General features: G+C 52.3%; 1 protein-coding gene across 6 annotated transcripts in view; it reads right to left on the bottom strand.

Moving 5' to 3' along the window:
• Nucleotides 1-17796, bottom strand: part of MTCL1 (microtubule crosslinking factor 1) — a 113450-nt gene that overhangs the window by 30363 nt on the left and 65291 nt on the right. For 3 of the 6 annotated variants that reach the window (XM_070778934.1, XM_070778933.1, XM_070778931.1), the window contains exons 4-7: nt 15186-15245; nt 13900-13974; nt 9040-10215; nt 7899-8054 (exon numbers count right to left, since the gene is read on the bottom strand). In XM_070778934.1, the coding sequence (XP_070635035.1) occupies nt 7899-8054; nt 9040-10215; nt 13900-13974; nt 15186-15245 (1467 nt within the window). Of the gene's footprint in view, nt 1-2064; nt 2170-7853; nt 8055-9039; nt 10216-13899; nt 13975-15185; nt 15246-17796 lie in introns of all 6 variants that reach the window. The other 3 variants (XM_019986867.2, XM_070778932.1, XM_070778935.1) reach the window with 2 other exon arrangements.

The raw sequence follows: 17796 nt of genomic DNA, 5'->3' as shown, positions 1-17796 counted from the left end.
ACTCCGGGGCTGGTACCTTGTGCCTTGGCACATTGCAGGTGTCCAGGCAGAGTAAGTGGGAGTCCTTCCCCCTTGACTCACTGAGCCCTAGGGTTCCCACAGACCCCGACAGAAAGATGACAAGCTAGTACTCAACTGCACATGGGGTGCAGATAAGGGCACAGGAATAGCATCCATGGTGGCTCAAGTGATATATAGGCTGAAAGTCTTTGCTCCACTGACCAGAAAGGGTTAGAATGCCAGTCTTGCTATTACCCTAACACCCCATCTTGTGTCAAAAACCAACAGGTGGGTTTGGTTTTGTTTCCCTGAAGTACTAGAGAAAGTACTAAGTTGGGTGCTGACACCAGACCTCGTTGGCACCTGAAGCTGGGAATTTCACTCACACACTCAGCAGCCCTGAGTCCCAGCACTGGCTTTGTCCCCTGTGGACATGGAGCTGGACAGGGAGAGGAGGGGGCAGCCTGACTGCTGGAAGCCCAGTGTCTGCCATTTATTTGTGTGTTATCTCAGGCCATTGACAGATCCTTGTGAGGTTTCAGCTGCGAGTACAGCTGACCCCCACCGTGCATGCCCAGTGCCAGGCGGGTGCCCCAGGACTGGCTCCGGGAGGCACAGCCCTGGGAGGGTCTATTCTTTTAGTTTATTTTTTGATCTATAACCTCTTGGAAATGTCCCTTCCTGACTGGCTTGCTCTGCTCCCTCTTCCTCCAAGGCCCTTCTCCTGTTCCAGGATCCCCTTTCCCTTTTAACAAGCCCAGATGACTGCTCAGAGCCTCCAGCCAAGGCTGGGAGAGTCTTCACCCCACAGCCCTTTATCCTGAATCCAGTACTAGAAACACCAGGAACCTGCAGTTCTGCTGACAGCATCTCCAGGGATAAACTCATTTTCAAACATGATTTTTGGAGCAATGTAAAAAACAAACAAACAGCTAAATTCTCTAGGGATTAGGTTCAGGTGATATGAAATTACTTTTCTTTGGTGATAATATGTGAAACTTGACCTGTAAATATAAGTTTAAAAAAAGGGACACGTCTAGTGGTACCTGGCTTGGCTCTCCCTGAGCTTCATGGCAGAAGGTGCTCCCTTGATCAGTTTTTAACCCATTTAGATGAGCAGAACCACAGACAACATGAGGCTTAAGTGGCATGCACATTCCTTGCCAGAGTAAGTACATACTGATACCTTACTGTGCATAAGACATGCATTTGAAACACCATGGTGCCATCTCAAGATCATCTGGTTTTTGTTTTCAAAGATAACAGATGTCTTCCAGGAACAAACACAAAAGGGTCTGAGAAGCAGTCATGGCCATTCGAGCCTGGGTTTGCGTCTCGGGTGTGTCAGGGGTGGCAGGTACCTTGGAGGCCTGGGGACAGTGATCCCAGGTCCTGGGAACTCTGGGGAGGTGCTTAATGGATGAGGATTTTGAGCCAGGACCAGGTTACTCTAAAATGGCTTAAAGAGCTGTAAGGCCACAGTCCAATTAGTGGCAGCTTTTTTTTAATACAACGGGTGAATTGTTGATCTAGCAGAAAATTGACCTGATACTGACGAAATGTACCAATCTGCAGACACTGGACATTACGGACACATTTTCATGTCCAGCGGCCTGGAAGGCCTTTTACTGGTTCTGGCTGTAGGCAAGCTTGTCTGTCGCGTTACTCCTTCAGTCGTGACCGAATCTGCAACTCCATGGACTGCAGCCCTCCAGGCTCCTCTGTCCATGGGGATTCTCCAGGCAAGAATACTGGAGTGGGTTGCCATTCCCTTCTCCAGGGGATCTTCCCGAACCAGGGATCAAACCCACATCTCCTGAGACCACATACTGACCGAAGTCAGGATGGAAAAGTGTGCTTTCCAGCAGGAAGGTAGACAGTGATCTTTGTGAGACACCCCGAGGTGGGCAGCTTGACTGGGTGCCCTTATCCATGTGCCCTCCAGCTCCAAGTCCAGGCTGCCCAGTTGGTGCATGAGACCGAGTCCCTATAAAGCACCGCCCAGCCTCTCTCTCTCGGGGCTTACGAACAGAGAAGGTGGTGCTGGATCCAGGTCATATTTACCTTCCAGATAGTGTCTGTCAATCTCACTGCCTCTTTCTGATGTAGTCTGACTACCTGCGCAAGCTGACCCTGAAGCTCCTTTATTGATACACTCTGGGGGAGCCCCTGAGCTGATCAGTGGGACAAAGGAAGGGGTTTAGTGGATACACTCTGTTCAGGGGAGCCCCCGAGCTGATTGGTGGGACAAAAGAAGGGGTTTAGTGGATACATTCTGTTTGGCGGAGCCCCAGAGCTGATTGGTGGGACAAAGGAAGGGGTTTCGTGGCAGTGAGAACTTGGCCCAAGCTGAAGACACGGGACAGACCCGTGCACGAGGCAGGGGCACAGAGTGACAAGACACCCACGGGGTGCAGAGAGTGACTCTCAGCAGCCCCCCCAGAGCTCCGCCCGCATCTCTAACCTGGCAGCCGGGTCGGTGAGCAGTGCCATCACCTGGGCTTCGGCCACCACAGCGCCACAAACCAGGCCAAGAGGAGGCAGCCCCACATAGGCGGCTTCTAGATGACTTTCTAGAAGCTGCGGCCATCAGAGCTGGCGATCATGCATGACTGCCTCACACACGGCTTTCTGGACTCACTGCCCAAGTCCATGAGTGTCTCCCTCAGTTACATAATTAATGAGTTCATACTTCCTTGTTAAGAGTTCTTCCTGCCCCATTGGGAGGCCTCTCTTTTTTTCCCCAGAGTCCCCCCACCCAAGATGCTTAGGGTGAGTGGCCTGGGGCTCCTTCACTGAACAGACGCCAGTGCCTCGGAGGAGCTGCACAAGGTCTGCCTGCTACATTTTACATTAAAATACCTACAGGAATCTTCAATAAAACGGTTACTGGTAAAATCCATCTTTTACACCTTTATGTCCAAATGGCAATGACAGAGGAGGCCGAGCTCCTTTATGACATGTTTTTTAGAGATGGAAACACTGTCCTATTAAAAATCTTAGGCATCATTGACATTGAAGCATGATGTGCTGCCCACTGGTCCAGTGGTTAAGAATCCACCTTTGCAATGCAGGGGACACGAGTTCGATCCCTGGTCGGAGAAGATCCCACATGCCACAGGGCATCTAGGCCTGTGTGCCACAGCTACCGAGGCCCGTGCGCCCTAGAACCTGTGCTCTGCAACAGGAGAAGCCCGAGCACCCCAACAAGAGAGTAGCTGGTGCTCACAACCAAAGAAAAGCCTGCGCACAGCAACGAAGACCCAGCACAGCCAAAAATAAAAATAAGCAAACATTAAAAGAAATAAAGCTCTGTGGACAAGTAACTGCTCCTAGGTAGGACGCTGCCACTCTAGTGTTGGAAAAACCAAAACACAAACAGGCGATGGCAGAATCTGCCATCCAGGATCACCACCACCGCCACACAACTGCACATGCTCATACACATCACATACGTGAGAAAGGTTTCACACAACACAGAGATTCCCACCAAACATACATACTTCCCCTTCATCACCGAGTTGCAGAAACCATCCCACTCACCTAAGATTCTGATTAGTCACCAAACACATTGACCTCGTCCTATGCAGTTCGTTTACGTTCCACCGACGCCTTCCCCGGTGGTCCCCATGCCATGGACACGTGTTCATCTCGACAGCACGACCACCTCCCTGTATTATCACTGGGAATCCACACTCCAGCCTTCCCCTACATGGCCTGTGCCACAACGACTACACTGCTCATTTCCTGGACATCTTCAGAGAAAGTGGCATATAAATTACTTTCCACACTAAAGACAACTTCGCTATCTCAATACACAAACAAAAACCAAATCAAACCAAAAAATCAAAAATCTTTCCACATGGTTACTTACTAGGTAACAACAACGCTACTCATTCACCAGGACTCCATTCTGTCTCCCTCCCTGTGACCTCATCTCCCATGACTTCCATTTTGTTCGGGGCAGTTCTGCTACTGCTTCTTTCCAAAGCGGTTTATCGGGTCAGCACCTGTGCCTGCGTACTTGGCATATAAACCCCACATCCTTTCATCGAGGCTGGTATGTCACAGCTGAGGCCGAAGAGTGCTCTCGTTGATGAAAGGACAGGAGGAGGGGCTTGAGAGAAGGACTCCGGGATTTCTGACCCAGAAACTCGATCCTCTGGGCACAGGCTCAGTCTCATATTTACGTGTAATCTGACCCATGCCTGTGCTCCTCTTCAGCACTATTTTTAAGGCGCCCGGCACATTCCAAACCACATATTCCGTATCCTGCTTTCTTAACAGATGGAAGCTCTCAGCAGACTTGCCGGGAGCCTCAGGGAGCAAAGCCCGGGAAGACGCCCGTGCCACATGGGAATCTTGCTGGCAGCCACCGAGAGGAACAGGCAACCAGAGTATTGGCCTTTCTGAAGTCTGCTCGCTTTGTTCTCCTCTGAGCGGTTAACTTTTCTGTAGCTGCATTAGCAGGCTCATGGGTGCTGGCAGGTTGGGACTTTGGCTCTCTCTGGCTGCGGCAGCTCTGAGGGGCTGGGCGAGGATATGGACACACCGTGCCCCCCCGGGGCTCAGCATGTGCAGCCCAAAGGGCAGGCCTCCCACCATGCAGACCTGTGATCTGCTAACACGCTACTGAATAAGAGGCAGCTATTTTCTTTTTCGCCTTGTGACTGCTGCTGCTGCTGCTAAGTCGCTTCAGTCATGTCCGACTCCTAGCGACCCCATGGACTGCAGCCTACGAGGCTCCTCCGTCCATGGGCTTTTCCAAGCAAGAGCACTGGAGTGGGGCGCCATTGCCTTCTTCTTAGTAGTAGTTAAACATACTACTAAGATTTGGTGTCTACCCAAATCTTCCCAAATAAGCACTTAGCTTCTGTCCCCTTTCCCCAAACGTGAAATCTATAACGTAAAACACACAGAAGGCACTTCATAAATGGGACTTGAAGAATCTTCTAAACTTCAGCTTCAGTTCAGAAAGTTGTTTCTTCTTTGAAGCCACCAATCTAAGGTGGCTTCTGTCAACCCCTCCACTAGCACCTCCAAGGAGCCAAGGGCTGAAGGAAATTCACATGTGTTTAAGAGTAGTTAGTGTTTGCAGACAGACCAAGGTCACGTCAAGGGCAACGGAAGAGGAAGTCCAGACACCATTAGCAAAGGGGAGGAAGAGGATAGGATTAGCAGATGCCAACTAGAATACACAGGACGGATGCACAAGAAGGTCATACTGTATAGTTCAATATCCTGTCATAAAGCTTCACAGAAAAGAATATGAAGAAGAATGTATATATGTGTGTAACTGAGTCACTCTGCCAAACAGCAGAAATTAACATTGTAAATCACCTATGCGTCAATTTAAAAACAAAAAAACCCTGCTGGCAGTACACCTCGCCTCAGTCTCAGCCCCATTCTAGACGAAAACGTCTGTTCCGTCTGCCTTCCCCGCAGTTACACGGCGCTCCATGGCATCCGTGCCCTGTGCCGAGTCTTTAACCCAGAGTCACTTCTCTGGCCGGCTGCCCTGCTACTGTGTGTACAATTTCCAGTAGAGCCTCATGGGAAACCAAGTGTTGGCAATGTCTTGCCAGCGAAGTCTTCACTAAAGGGTTCTGAGGGTTCTGCCCCCCAGAACTGTCCACAGTACGATCCTTTAACCCAATTTCACATTCAAAGGCCAAGCTGAGCCCCAGGGTGACATCCATGCCAGGGACACACACGGAGAACCAGACCCTACGTGGGATCAACATGGGGCTCCTCTCATCATGAAAGGAAAAACTATGGAGCTGTCAGAGGGGCCAGAAACCAGAGGGGTGTCATCTTTTAGAAAGTATTTTAAAATTGTGTCTGCATACATGAGTTTTCTCTCCTGTGTGAAATGCCTTGGTGAATAAAAAGTCAGAATGAAGTGTGTCTAACTCCTGAGTAAATCAGTTTCCCCTTCTAGGAAATGATGCTCCTGGACCTTGCCTTTTACAGAGTTGTTTTTTATTTTTTTTACTGTCTCATTAGAAGGTATAAAATTAAAGGAAACCAGACAGACGCTTGAAAGATGAAACATTCCATGGCAAGATAGTGGGCGTAAGGATTAGTCACCCGAGTGATCTGGGTTTGGAAATGGCCCCCAAGGAGATGGAGCGCCTTTTGGAATGTCCAGGCCTGGTGGGGAGTGGTCAGTGGGGGCCAGTCCCTGCTGAATAGGTAGCACTCCTCATGGGAGGGGCGGGGGTGGGGAGAGGACAGGCCAGGCCCGAGGAGGCAGTTCTGGCCCTAGCTCCATCACCAGTCAGCTGGGGTGGGGGAGAATTTGCTGACACTGCCTCGTGCTTTCTTCCCACTTGTAGAATGAGGGGGTCTGTCTGAAGATCCCTTCTGAGCCGTATTGTTTGGTGACCCAAAGTCACCGCACAGCACTAGCTAACTTTGCTACGTGCCCTTTTACGAAGGTTTATTTTCCCACGGCACTGTTTCAGCTAAGCATCTTCCTCTCTCCAGATTCTCTGTGGCTTCTGAAGCTCTGCAGAGCACACATGCCCAGGAGAGTCAGGGGCAGACTTGTTGCTCCTGGGGAACCAGCAGGACCTGGGGGTGCAGGGCAGAGAGTCCTCTGACCTCATCACAGTGAACGGGACACGCTTAGTAGACAGGACACCCCGGACGGTGTATAGAGGGAGGAGGGCACCGGACCACCCAGAGAAAGGGCCTCTGGGGGGAGAGAAGACTGGCAATGTGGCCCGGCCTCTGGCCATGAGTTTTCGGGCCAAAGTAACCTGTGTGCAGGACAGGATGCAGATGGGCTGGTTTTGGCCTTACACGTGCTGTCATTCGATGTAGTCTGATTGGCTAGTTTTTGCCCATTTTTACTGTACATTGACAGTTATAAAATCACACCAGAACAAACAGAACATTGGTATCAGCTACTGGAGCCGTGACACCCCTTCCTGCCAGGTAGTCTTCAACAGCAAGACATATTCCTTCTGGTTCTTGATCACTATTCATACTTCGTTACATAGCACCTAGCACTCTTAGGGGACTTTCTCACCTGACTGAGAAGTGAGCTTCTGTTTGCTTCCGGAAGCAAACACCCCGACCTCTCCTAATGCAGAACACGCAGCTCTAACCTTGCGGCAACTTCCTCAACAGGCGGTACCAGAGCCAGACACCCGCCTCAGGGCCACCTACCTTCTGTCCTGGTGGAATTACCTAAAGGGAGGAGCCTTCGCTGACGGGACAACTGTGACCTACAACAGGACCCCCGATCCTCCCCTCGCTCCTGCCCCGGCTGCCACTCATCTGATCTCTCAGTTTGGACTGTGAGATGCATGGGAGGGATTTGTTTTTTTGCTTTTGTTCTTGTTTTACAATTTTAAACAAAATACAAAGGACAAGAGGGTGGGGTGGGGTGGGGTGGGGAAGGTAGACAGGCAGCTGGAAAACTATAGGATGAGGAAAAGCAGTACTATCCACAGTGACTGTGAGATTTGTGGACATGGGTTGCTATGGCAACAGAGACTGCGGAAGAGCCCCCGGGTCAGAAGAGCATCCCTGGGTTCTGCCCTATGTCTGGAGCACCATCCAGAAAAGGAGCAGGTGGGGGCGGGGCAAGACACACAGGCGGGACACTCTTGGTTTTCAGTCCTGCTTTCCTCACTGCCTGACAAGCAGCCACAGAGCCTCATGAATCAGTCTCAGTCGCTTCGCTTCGTTTCCAGGCCCCCTGCCCTCACCGTGTGAATCCCCCAGTTCAGTTGTATGCCATGGATTCTGATTCAGTTAAGTACCCCTCTGATCCCACATGCCCCATATCCCCATCATGTTCCCTAGGGGCCTTGGACCTAGGTGGGAACCGTCACACAAACACACAGCAAAGGAGGAGTGGGAAGGTGAGGGGGACCCCTGCTCACCTCGAGGCTGAAGCAGCTCTGGGCTCCAGGCCGGCAGCTCCCGGCATCCCCGTCGGCTCGGCGGTGCAGCTCCCGTGCGGTGCGGAGATGGAGGTGACCCCGCTCCTCCCCTCGCTCCTGCCCCGGCTGCCACTCCATCTGATCTCTCAGTTTGGACTGTGAGGTGCATGGGAGGGATTTGTTTTTTTTGCTTTTGTTCTTGTCTTACAATTTTAAACAAAACACAAAGGACAAGAGGGTGAGGTGGGGGAGGGGGGAGGTAGACAGACAGCTGGAAATCTATGGGATGAGGAAAAGCATGACCAGAGAAACCAACGTAAACACAGCGGCGTCAGAGAGAGGAGAGAACAGAGCCAGGAGGAGGAGCAGCAAAACGGCAGGCTGAAAGATCTGAAAGGCAAACAGAGAAACGGGAGAATGCAACACGCTGGTCACGAGGCGCATGCGATGGGGACGCGGGAGCGAGACTCGCCCGCAGTCAGGCATCGGGCACCAAACGCCACAGTCCAGGGCGGTGCACGGAGAGCCGTCTGGGCCACACCACTCGCCGCCCTCGGCTCCGGGATGCTGTCAAAGCCATCCTTCTCTCCACCACGCTCCTTGCCTGCCCCAGTTGTGTCACAGAGGGAGCCGGTGGGCTGGACTGTCCCTGGGGCGGTGAACCCAGGCACGGATGCACCCGCTCCCGGGAGTCTGCTAATTATCCTGACTTCGAAGAGCGCTTGCACTGCGCTTCAAACTCCTCTTTGCTTCTTCATCAAGATGGCTGGTCATTGAGGACGCCAAAAAAAAGGAGAAGGGACAGAATGCGTCCATCCTTGGTGCTGCCAGTGGGTTAGCCTCGTGTCAAGAGGGAGGACCTCTTAGCCAAGAGCAGTGGCGTGGTTAAAAATAAAAGGGAAAGGGGGAAAGAAACAAGGAAACAAAAGAGAGCTAAACCAAACCAAACCAAAAAAAAAAAAAAGAGAGAGAGAAACCCAACCAACAGAAAGGCTTTGGTTGAAACTTGAGGCTTTAGTACAATGCAGGTTTGCGATCATAACCAAGCAGCTGTGAGCAAGGTGAGTTGGAGCGCGGCAAGGCCAGCGAGGAGGAGGAGGAGCAGGACGGAGCAGGGAGGCAGAGCCAGGAGCCCCCTTACCTGCAGGTCCGGGCCCAGCTCCTTGCCCAGGTTCCCCACCGGGGAGTCCCGGGATACGGAGGTCACAGAGGACAGGAAGCTGGATGACTCGGTGAGCTGGGGCAGCGGGGACAGGCCCTCCCCCAGTCGCTCCACCTGCTCCAGGAAGGCCTGGAGCTCTTTCCTGAATGCCTTCATCCTGGCGTTGAGGGTCCCCAGCAGCTGGGGCTCCTCCCTGATGCCCTGGCCGCAGGCCCCGGGCGAGGCCTCTCCGCCCGGGAGAGCGGCCTCGGTGTCCGTGATGATGCGCTCCACCGTGCGCTCCAGCCGCTCCGCCTCGTGCCTGATGCTCGCCAGGCGCTCCGAGTCCTCCCGCGCGCGCAGCAGCTCCGCCGGGCACTCGCCGGCCTCCGACGGCCTCCCGCTTCCGAAGCCAGACGTCTTCTCGAAGGTCTCCTCCGAGTCACTCTCGCCGCCAATGGGGCCCTCCCGGCGAGGCTGCACGCGTCCGTCCTCACCGTCGTCGCTCCTTCGGCCCGTGTCGCTGTCAGCATCGCTGTCCCGCGGGCTCGGGGCGTGCGGGCCCGGCTGCAGCGTCAGCACCTCCCCGCTCAGCTCGCTTATCGGCAGCCGCACCGCCTGGAGCTCGTCCTGCAGGGGCGCCCCGCCCCCTGCCAGCCAGCCCGGCTCGGGCCGCGGCTCGAACTTGAACTTGCTCAGCTCGTGGGTCAGCTGCCGGTTGTGGTCCTCGATCTCGGAGATGGACCGCCGCAGCAGCTCCGCCTCCTCCTCCACGAACTGCAGGTGCCGGCGCAGCTCAGCCGAGGACTCCAGGGAGTCACCCCCGAAGGGCGAGGTCGGCCCACCGGGCAGGGATTCCCGGCCGCGCAGGTCTTCCATCTCAGCCCTGAGGCCCCGATTCTCCACCTCCAGCTCCACGATCTTCCGGCCCAAGATGCTGGCCTCCTCCTCCACCAGCCTCAGCCGCAGCTTCAGCTCCGCCTCCCGGGTGCTGGGTGGCCCGCCGGCCTCGCCCGTGGGCAGGGGGCTGTCAGCGTCCCCGTAGAGGGCCCTGTACCTCTGCAGCTCCTGCTCCAGCCGGTCCTTCTCGCGCCCCAGCTTGGCCATCTTCCTGAGCATCAGCGAGCCCTCCTCTTTGGCAAACTGGAGCTGGCACCTCAGATCCGCGCTGTCATCCTGCCCAGAGAGAGAGCCCAGACCAGGGTTATTTGAAAATATCACACCTTCCTGTTTTTGACGATTTTCCTCGCACCTCACCCCTCACACACACACACACACCACACATGAAACACCACTCTTCCCGTCAGTGCATGGGGTCCACCGAGAGGGGCCATGACAGACGGGGCAGGCCTGGTCCTTCATGGGGGCACCAAGGCCTGTTTGGGCAAAGGTGCACATGAAAACCATCACCCAGGAGATGAATGGAGAGGAGTGAGCAATGAAGCCCAGCACCGCCACAGTGTGGCGGCCCACCCCACTTCTCTGGGTCCATCCTGACCTGTGAGACACCCCAGACCCCAGGCTTAGCCTGGGACAGGTGGACAGGCCTCTGTGCCAACTTCTACCTGTTGCCACTCACCTCCTCCCTCCACAGAGGGGCCGCCAGCACCTCATAGGTCCTAACGGGATGGGGAGGCCAGGTGACCCCAAATCAGCCTGGCTTTCCACAAATCTGAGAACCTAAGACAAGGCAACCCCCCCACCATCCTCCTCCCCCAGCTCATCCCATGGATGACGTGAGGATGACTCAAGATGATGGGCATGAGGGCCTCTGGATGCTAAGCTGCAGAGTAAGCACCCGGCTCTGGCGGTTAGTATGAGATGGATACTGTAAACTTAAGGCCCGGATGACTCACACCCTCTCTCCATGCAAACTCGACTTCAGCACGTTTTAGTGGCTATGACAGCAGGAAATTAATCCCAGAAACCCAAGGCAAGGTGTTAAGCGGTTTAAAATCTAAAAAGTAGGGCTCCTCAGGTACCCAGAGGACTCTGGAGGGTCACGGGAGCAGGCTGTCTGCTAAAACCCCACACTGCTCGACCAAGGTCCAGAAGGCCCTTTCAGGACCAACTAGAGAGGGACCCTTGCCTTCCCCATGCGGTCTCCACACCTTGGAACTGCATCAGTTCTGGATCTGGGCTCATGCTACAGCTTCATAAATGACACTTGGGTGGCTGGCAACAGTGGCCAGTGTCATGACTCATTTCTCTGTGATTGGTCATCAAGTTCCAAAAGATTCCTGGGAACCCAGACTTAGACAAAGTCTCCCTCCTTATTTGGTGGTCACATCCCATCACCAGGGAGGAAGAGTCATCAAACCAGCAAATCAACCCTGGGGGTGGGGGGAGCTCCTCCAGCTGGTCACTTGTGCAGACGGGTCAGCAAGAGAACATGGTTCATTCTCCACCGGTTCCTGCTGCACACTCACCACTAGGCAGAAAGACCTCCCTGGGAGCCCCTACCTTGCCTCCTCTCACCACTAGACCTGAAGCCAACTTTCTGCTTTGTCTGAAACTCAATGAATTTGGGGGAAAGGAGCAAGTAACTTTTTTTCTTCCTCTTTGCATATCAGGAGTGATATATAAATGTCACTGGGAGGAGGGCACAGTCTTCATGATCTAGAACTTCTCACATTAAGGGTCTGGTTTGGTTTTGGTTAGGGTGAACACCAAAGAATTGATGCTTTTGAAGTGTGGTGCTGGAGAAGACTCTTAAGAGTCTCTTGGACTGCAGGGAGATCAAACCAATCAATCCTAAAGGAAATCAAATTTGAATATTCATTGGAAGGACTGATGTTGAAGCTGAAGCTCCAATATTTTGGCCACCTGATGCGAAGGGCTGACTCATTGGAAAAGACTCTGATGCTGGGAAAGATTGAAGACAGGAGGAAAAGGGGCCACAGAGGATGAAATGGTTGGATGGCATCACCGACTCAATGGACGTAAGTTTGAGCAAATTCCAGGAGATGGTAAGGGACAGGGAAGCCTGGTGTGCTGCAATCCATGGGGTCGCAGAGAGTCAGACACAATTTAGCGACTGAACAACAACAAAGGTGGACGTAACGAGGGGTCTGCGACAACTGGAAGTAAAGCTGACTGGCCACGCAATGGAGCAAGATAGGTTACCATCACTGCTGGGGTAACGATGTACAGGGCCTACACAGAATACATGGGCCATAAAACACATACAGTATTTAATCCTAACTTAACACTAAGGGGAAAAGCCTACTTATTTGTTATTCATTCCTTCAGGAAATACTGAAGACATATTGTGTACCAGAAATTGGCATGTTAAACAACCCAGGTTCTTAGAACTTTCGAAAGCAGATCAAAAGCATCTTTTTAAATTTTTTGATATAGATTTATAAGAAATCTATGTGTCCAAATATAGAGAGGTCTTTGTTGTCACAAGAAGGGGTTTGAATAAACTAAAACAGGTGTCAGTGGAGACAGAGTGTCAGTACTTTGTAAATGAATCACTTCAGGGGTGACAAGCCCAGGAGAGAAAGATGTTTAGCCCCATCGTGAACCTGGTAGCTAGTGCTTGTCCTGAGTCTAGAATCACCTACACCATCCTGTCTCCAACTTAAGCACAGAAGTTCACTTCAGTGCTGGGGACAGCCGTGGAGACAGTGGAGGGGAATGTCACCTGTCCCAGGGGAATTCCACCTTCAGCCCGGGACTCAAGCCTGGGCAGAGTCCCAGGCGGGACCAGTGTCCTGACCCACCCTCCCTGGAATCTCACGACTGGTGAGCCCTTGAGATGGTGGCGGCCGAGCGGCAGAGCCCCCTGCACAGTTCAGGACGCTTCTATCTCAAACCAGGGTCAGGGCATCTCAGGCTGTCTCTCCTGAGGGTTGTTCCCCCCAGAAGTTGAGCTGAACTGTTGGAGGATGCACATGGAGTCTGGTGTTCCTCAGGGCTCTGTGCTCAGATAGAAGCACTTATCTGCAGCCCCCTACATGGTACAAAACCCCAGCAAGCCCTCAAATCGCCTTGACTTCTGGAAACCTTACACTGTCCCCCCACCCCCTGCCATTCCCCACAAATCTGATTCTAAATCAGAACCATCTTCCTCCCGTCTCCTCGAACTTAAACCCAGGCCGGGTAAAAAAGCAGGATTCTACGACATACCCTAGTAAGCGTCCGATTCATAGATTACCTGAGGATTGACCAAATATCCAAAAAGGCTCCAGCTCCTTAAGGAAAGAAACTACCCCCACACCAGGAATTCTAACATATGATGAAAGCATGCTTTGTTTCTACGCAACACCCATGCACAGCCAGCCCTGCCACCAGGACTAATGCAAGTTTTGATTAAAAAAAAAAAAAAAAGGCCGTCTTTGAAACCGAGGGAGTGTGTGGTCAACTTCATTGCTCAGTGGGGGCAGCCGAAGCCGGCATGAAGGTAAGGGGAGGCTGGGGGGAGCCGGGCTCGGCCTGTTCTGGGGCAGGAGGCCAACTTCTTCTGATACGATGTGGGAATCACAGCCTCAGCTGTAGCAGCACAGGCTGGACACCCATCTTATCTGGTAACTGAAGACTTTCTAGAACTCTGCCAAGACTCCCCGGGAGGGGCAAGGCCGACCTCGAGCTCTGGTTTCAGGAGACGGTCCGACAGCTCCAGGAAGGAGCATGAAGCAGATCCAGTAGCCGGCCCACGTGACTCTCTGTGGTGTGGCAGAGAAGCCCAGCACGGCCCGGGGTGGGGGAGGACGCACACAGGACCACCACCGCCGCCACCAGCGGAAAAGCCTTGACAAGCAACAGAAATATAACGCTGCGGGTGTATATTGTCTGGCTTGCAAGTCTGCCTCTGGCCAGCACCCCAGCGCCGCCGACCGCTGCTCGCGCTCCTACCTTGCGCCGGGGCGGCAGTTTCCTCTGAGCTTTGGCTGTAGACCTGCAGTTCCCAAGGTGCTCGGCTCCTCCGTTCTGCCAGACAGAAACTCCCCGCTCAATGACCCCACTCTCAGGTCTCCCCGTCCTGCTCCCAGCCTCACTGACCCCTGGTGAGTGCACTGCATTAGTCACCCCACGATATGCAAAGATGACGCTTTTAAAGAACAGCTCTTCCCCGGTCAGAAGCCAGAAGTTGAAACAGTCTTGAAGGCCAGGGGCCGAAGCGCCCAGCATCTGGGGACAACAGGCTTTAACGTCCCCATTATTAGCAGTTCCAAAGTGAGATTTGGGCAGCAGAGACAAGGAAGAAAACAGCTAAGCCTTGCCGTTTCTCCGGCTCACCAGGCCTGCTGCTGCTGCTGCTAAGTCACTTCAGTCGTGTCCGACTCTGTGTGACCCCATAGACCGCAGACCACCAGGATCACCCGTCCCTGGGATTCTCCAGGCAAGAACACTGGAGTGGGTTGCCATTTCCTTCTCCCTGGCCCTCCATGAAAGCTGCTGTGGGGATGGGGGCTTCAGGGAGAGGAGAGACCCAAGGGAATGGGGACGGGGGATTCACAGAGGGGTGGGCACTGGGCCTCGTAGTTTCCTGGACTCTCCGTGGTGTCTCTCTCATCACTCTGTGCTCTGGGGTCTCCAGGGAGCAGACACCCCAAAGAGGCCTTGTTCTTTCCAACATCTAATACTAGTAGCAATTTAGAAAACAAAGAAAGAAATGCAGTGTGTTCAGAAAAGAAGTTCTGAAGGACACAATGCATTGTGCGCAGAGGGCCCCACTCTGACCACCTTGCAGAGAACACCTTGCTTTCGATTAGGGCAATTTAAGATACTATTCAGCTTGTGCATTAAAAAAAAAAAAACTCCAACCCTCAAAACGATGCTTTCTGGACAACCCGACGTGACGGCAGCTGTGCTATCTCACTGTTTTACTGTGTGACTGACTTGGACGGCCAGAATGCCCGTCACCATCTGAGAACACAGCAGAGCCCCGAACGGCACCGATTATGCTGCCCAGGAAGTCGGTCTGTTCCCCTCCTTCTTGAGGAAACCACCAGCCGACCAGTGAAAGAAACAAAAGGGAAGAGCTCTTGGTTTGGGAAGACAATTCACCCATGGAGGCTCTGGGTGAGCTCAGATGACTGCACAGGTGGTGATTCTTTGGCGACCTTCAAGGTGATGCTCACACTTTTCAAGAAAACTCAAAATGAGGAGACATCACATGAGAGTGAGATGCTGCTTACCTGGGTGAAGGCTTTCTTCTCTTTGTACGCTTCCCGGCTGCCTCTTCTCTTCAAGGAACTCTGAAACAGAGCCAGGCGACATTCTGTTACAAAGTGGGGGGGTCACATGTAGGAACCGGCTCAAGGCAGCATGTCCCCTCGCCCCCGGGAGGGGACACACACACAGTGGAAGGAGGCTCTTTTGTCACTGGAATCACAAAACAAAGTAGAGCTTGGGAGGTGTTTGCCTCCTGAGAGGCTTCAAGTCCTGATTATTGAACTTGGGGTTTTCCCCAATCGTTCAGTTTCATAAACAGGGACGCCAGGATCATTGTGACTGAGGAGGGGGGAGGGGAAGAGGGTAGGAAGCGTTGGAAAACACATACGTAATGTTCTGAGGGTGATTTCTCCTCTGAATTATGTTTTGTTTGGGCTAATATCAAAACTAATTGCTGGCCTCACCTGGTGGTCCAGCGGTTAAGAATCACCTGCCAACGAAAGGGACATGGGTTCAATTCCTGGTCTAAGAAGATCGCACAGGCCGTGGGGCAGCTAAGCCTGTGTACCACAACTGCTGAGCCCGCGCTCCAGAGCCTGTGCTCTGAAACCAGACAAGCCACAGCAACAAGACGACTGTGCGCCACAACTAGAGAGGAGCCCCCACTTACTCAACTAGAGAAAGCCCTCAGGCAGCAATGAAGACCCAGCAGTGCCAAAAATAAATTCAATTAAAAAAAATAATTGCTGTTTCCTGGGCCCCTGTGGGTAAGCGGTGAGACAGAAAGTGGTCGGAAGGGAGAGACGGTGGTCCTGGTTTATGGAGAATCCAGGTCGCAATATTCCCCACGAAGCCACTGCAATTCCTGATTAAACCTCCCTCTTAGAGGTCTTAGCAAGCTCATCATGTATTCATATGGGAAGTAGCTAGTTTTACACCCATCACAGAGCACCTTGGCCTGCTGTGGGCAAGAAGTATGTCTGAAAGACAAGCATATGTATCAATCAAAGGGCCAAGGAGTGTCTGAGACGGAGGGGCAGGAAGCCAAGGCAGTCCCCCCTTGGGCAAAGGGAGGAGACAGAACGGCTGGAAGGAGAGGGAGGAGCTCCGAGGGAACGACAAAGGAGCTGAGAGGATGGACATCGTCACAGCACATTTCAGAAGAAAGCAGTCTGGAGAGTTCAGACCGGCATCATTCAGACCTTAGGGAGCCTGTGGCGGAAAGGATTCCCCCACAGCTGCCGCCTTCCCTCTGCAGCTCCCCCTGAAAGAAGGGACAAATCCCCTCCTCCAGGGGAGCTCATGGGGTAGGGGGAGAGCGTGGCAGTGCCCTCTGGGCTTCGAGCCTCTGCCGCACCTCTCACTCTACCTGGCCTGGGGAGGAGGCTCTTCTGCAGGCCGCCTCCATCATGTCGGATCTAAAGTTAATTCACTCAGTTCTGTGTACATTTTGGTGTCTTGGTGTCACATTAGATCATGCCATGTATTGGATGAATCTCGGGGTTAAGAAACAACTAAAACTCTAGCTGCCCTGAGCCTCCTGGAGGCTGGTGGCCTGGTGAAAAGGTAACTGAGAGAAGAGATGAGAAGTTAGAGTTGGTGTGGGTGGGGAGCGGGTGGGGAGCAGGGTGGAAGCTGGTCCCAGAACCCCAGCTGCAGTAGCTCCTCCACTGACCTGCCTGGTTGGGGGGTGGGGAGTCTTCTCCCTTGTCCTGCCCTGAACACAACTGCCCAGTCCTGTGATCATTCCAGTGAACCAGGGAACAGGCAGGGGGTTGTGGGAACCCTGACACAGATCCTAGTCACAGTGGCAACTACAATGAGAAACACCACAAGGACTGAAATTAACCAGCAGCAAAGAAACTATAAAATTTTGGTTGGTGATGGACACAGATGAACGCTGGGTGTTGCTTGATGGGAAAATCCTATGTTATAAACATGTCACATTTTTCCCAAATCATTTTATAAGACTCTTTAGCCAAATTCCTCTCTCTCTCTCTATCTCTATATATATATATATACTGTACCATCATCATTGCACTAGTGTCTGACTCTTTGGGGCCCCACAGACTGTAGCTTACCAGGCTCCTCTGCCCATGGGACAGTGTAACATATACACACATAAAAAGTATTTGTGTGTGTGACAATATACACACACACATATATATATACACATACACAAACACAAGTACTTTTTTTGTATTTGTAAGGGAGACGAGGATGAAGGACTTAAAAGATTCAAAAATTCAGCTAAAACAGAGATAGGCAAACTAAGGCCATCAGGACCAATCAACCCACAGCCTATTTTGTGACTAAGTTTTACTGGAGCACAGCCTCATCTATGGATTAGGAAGAAAAAAAACCAAAACAGATCCACACTATGTATTTTTAAAAATTTCAGATGAATTAAAAATCTAGATGTAGAAGACATGCACACAAAATCTCAGAAAGAGAGAGATGAATTTCTATTTGTTTTGGGGGCATGGACTTTATAAACACAAGAAATGAAAGCTGAAACATCCAAGGAAAGATGAGTGGATTTGTAAGATTAAAAATTTTTATATTATCAAAATAAAACACTTAATAGTATTAAAAAGCAAATGATAAAATGGGGAAAAAAGGATTTTTTGAACA

Source organism: Bos indicus, chromosome 24, assembly GCF_029378745.1.
Source record: "Bos indicus isolate NIAB-ARS_2022 breed Sahiwal x Tharparkar chromosome 24, NIAB-ARS_B.indTharparkar_mat_pri_1.0, whole genome shotgun sequence".
In the NCBI taxonomy this organism is placed as follows: domain Eukaryota; kingdom Metazoa; phylum Chordata; class Mammalia; order Artiodactyla; family Bovidae; genus Bos; species Bos indicus.
This window is presented reverse-complemented; position numbering and strand designations above follow the sequence as displayed.